Below are 2,500 nucleotides of genomic sequence, written 5' to 3' on the forward strand. Positions count from 1 at the left end.
ACACATCATGGTAAAATTGTTCAGTTATTGTTCGATACCTGAGCCTCGTCACAAATTACATCTGTGTGTGTGTAATGATGATCTGGACCTTCCTGCAGTATTTACTAAATAGCCATATATCTATATATAAGGTGATAAATGGGCTTCTAATGAGGAATAAATGGATGGATGGATGGATAAATGGATGGATGGATGGATGAACAAAAAGAAGAATGGATGAATGAATAGATGGAAGAATAGATGAATAAATGAACGAATGGATGGATGGGTGGGTGGGTGAATGAATGAATGGAAGTCTAGATGACTGAATAGGTGAATGAATGGATGGATACATGAAGGAAAGGACGAATGAATGAGTGGATGGATAGGTCAATGGATGGATGAATAAATAAACAAATGAATGGATGGAAGAATAGATGAATAAATGAACGAATGGATGGGTGGATGAATGAATGGAAGAATGGAAAAATAGATGAATGAACGAATGGATGGATGGGTGGATGAATGAATGGAAGAATAGATGGATGGATGGATGGATGAACGAATGAATAGATGGAAGAATAGATGAATGGATGAATGAACGAACGGATGGATGGGTGGGTGAATGAATGAATGGAAGACTAGATGAATGAATAGGTGAATGAATGGATGGATACATGAAGGAAAGGACAAACGAATGAGTGGATGGATAGGTCGATGGATGGATGAATGAACAAATGAATGGATGGAAGAATAGATGAATGGATGAATAAATAAACAAACAATGAATGGATGGAAGAATAGATGAATAAATGAACGAATGGATGGGTGGATGAATGAATGAATGGAAAAATAGATGAATGGATGAACGAACGAACAAATAGGTGGATGAATGAATGGAAGAATGGATGGATGGATGGATGGATGGATGGATAAATGAACGAAAGGACAAACGAATGGATGGATGGATGAATGGAAGAATGGATGGATGAATGAATGAACAAAGAACAAATGAATGGACGGATGAATGACTGAATGAAAGAAAGAAAGAATAGATGAATGAATAAACAAATGAATGGATGAATGAATAAAGAATAAATGAATGAATGGATGAATGAATGAACAAACAAATGAATGGATGAATGCAAATGAATAACACTGTTTGTCCGGCCAGTTTCACCCTGAGATTTCCTTCTCCCTCTGTTTCACATCATCACTTCCTCCAGGATCTCTCTTCTCCTGCTACTGTGTGCTCTTTAAAAGGAAGTGATGTCATTTAAAGGGAAAGGCTCAATGTAACGTAACATAAACATTACAAGTACCCCACCCCACCCCACCCCACCCATGGGGTCATGACCACTAGTTTGGAAACTCCTGCACTTCTCACAGTATTCACCGATTCGGACGAGATTTTCCTCGTGTATATTTTTAAAGGTTTATTACGGGATATATACAGATGCAAAGACTGAAAATAAATGAATAAATGCATTAAAGGTGTTTTTCTGAGACAGGTGGAGGAGAAGGAGGAGGCGGCGCTGAAGCTCCAGTCTGACTTCTCTCTCTACAGAGCCACTCACCTGCACTCCCACTCAGACTACCAGTCCCAAATTTGTCGCATCCACGAACTGGAACAGGTGACTTCCCACTCAAACCCAGTTGAAACTAGCTGTGTGTCAAAATCCTCTCTCTCTCTCTCTCTCTCTCTCCCTCTCTCTCTCCCTCTCTCTCTCTCCTCCTCTCTCCGTCCTGACAGCCCAGGCCCGGCTCTGTGTGACTAATAGTTTGTTGTGGCAGCGTGGTTGAGCTTTAATGGACTGTAGTGGAGCGATCCGTCAGGCTGTCGTATCAGGTGAAGCGCCGGGCGTCTTACTGTAGCTGCAGCACGGCGTTAGCATCCGCGTGATTTAGTGGCCCTCTCCTGCCACCGGCCGCTGATTGATTGGCCGTCGGCCGCGCTGACAGTACCCGCCATCCACTGGCAACCTTTTAGTGGCATTTTACACACGCTTACAGCCCCTCGTTTGGCTATTTATACATCTGTAAGTGGCCATGAAATATAGATTTGTTCTGACGGGTGTCAGGCACCGAACCGCAGCCTCGTGACACCTCGTTATTTTAATGGGGTAAAATGAGGGAGGGTCAGACATCAACTTCTGCCCCGGACGTGTGTGTCTGCCTTCCCTTTCCCCCTTTCCTTTTTTCTTTTTTTTTCTTCTAGCTGCATTTTTCCTGTTGTTTTGTTGTTTATCACTCATTCAAAGTAGTTTGCTGCTGTTTTAATCTGCATGTGTCAAAAGTGCATATACACACACACACTCTCACACACACACATTCGCACATACACACACACACATTCGCACATACACACACACTCGCACATTCACACTCGCACATACACACACGCACACACACACAGTCACACTCATCCTATCTGTCTGTCTCTCAAAGTATTTTTCTCTTTTTTTGCTCTAACCCTCTTCTCTCTCTATCTCTCTCTCTCTCGTGCACACACACACTTTCT

General features: G+C 42.4%; 1 protein-coding gene across 8 annotated transcripts in view; it reads left to right on the top strand.

Annotated features, from left to right (window-relative positions):
- LOC131360335 (polyamine-modulated factor 1-binding protein 1) overlaps window positions 1–2,500 on the top strand; it is a 169,884-nt gene that overhangs the window by 144,279 nt on the left and 23,105 nt on the right. For all 8 annotated transcript variants that reach the window (XM_058400665.1, XM_058400664.1, XM_058400663.1 and 5 more), the window contains one exon: window positions 1,491–1,613. In XM_058400665.1, the coding sequence (XP_058256648.1) occupies window positions 1,491–1,613 (123 nt within the window). The remainder of the gene's footprint in view (window positions 1–1,490; window positions 1,614–2,500) is intronic.

Source organism: Hemibagrus wyckioides, linkage group LG10, assembly GCF_019097595.1.
Source record: "Hemibagrus wyckioides isolate EC202008001 linkage group LG10, SWU_Hwy_1.0, whole genome shotgun sequence".
Taxonomy (NCBI): Eukaryota; Metazoa; Chordata; class Actinopteri; order Siluriformes; family Bagridae; genus Hemibagrus; species Hemibagrus wyckioides.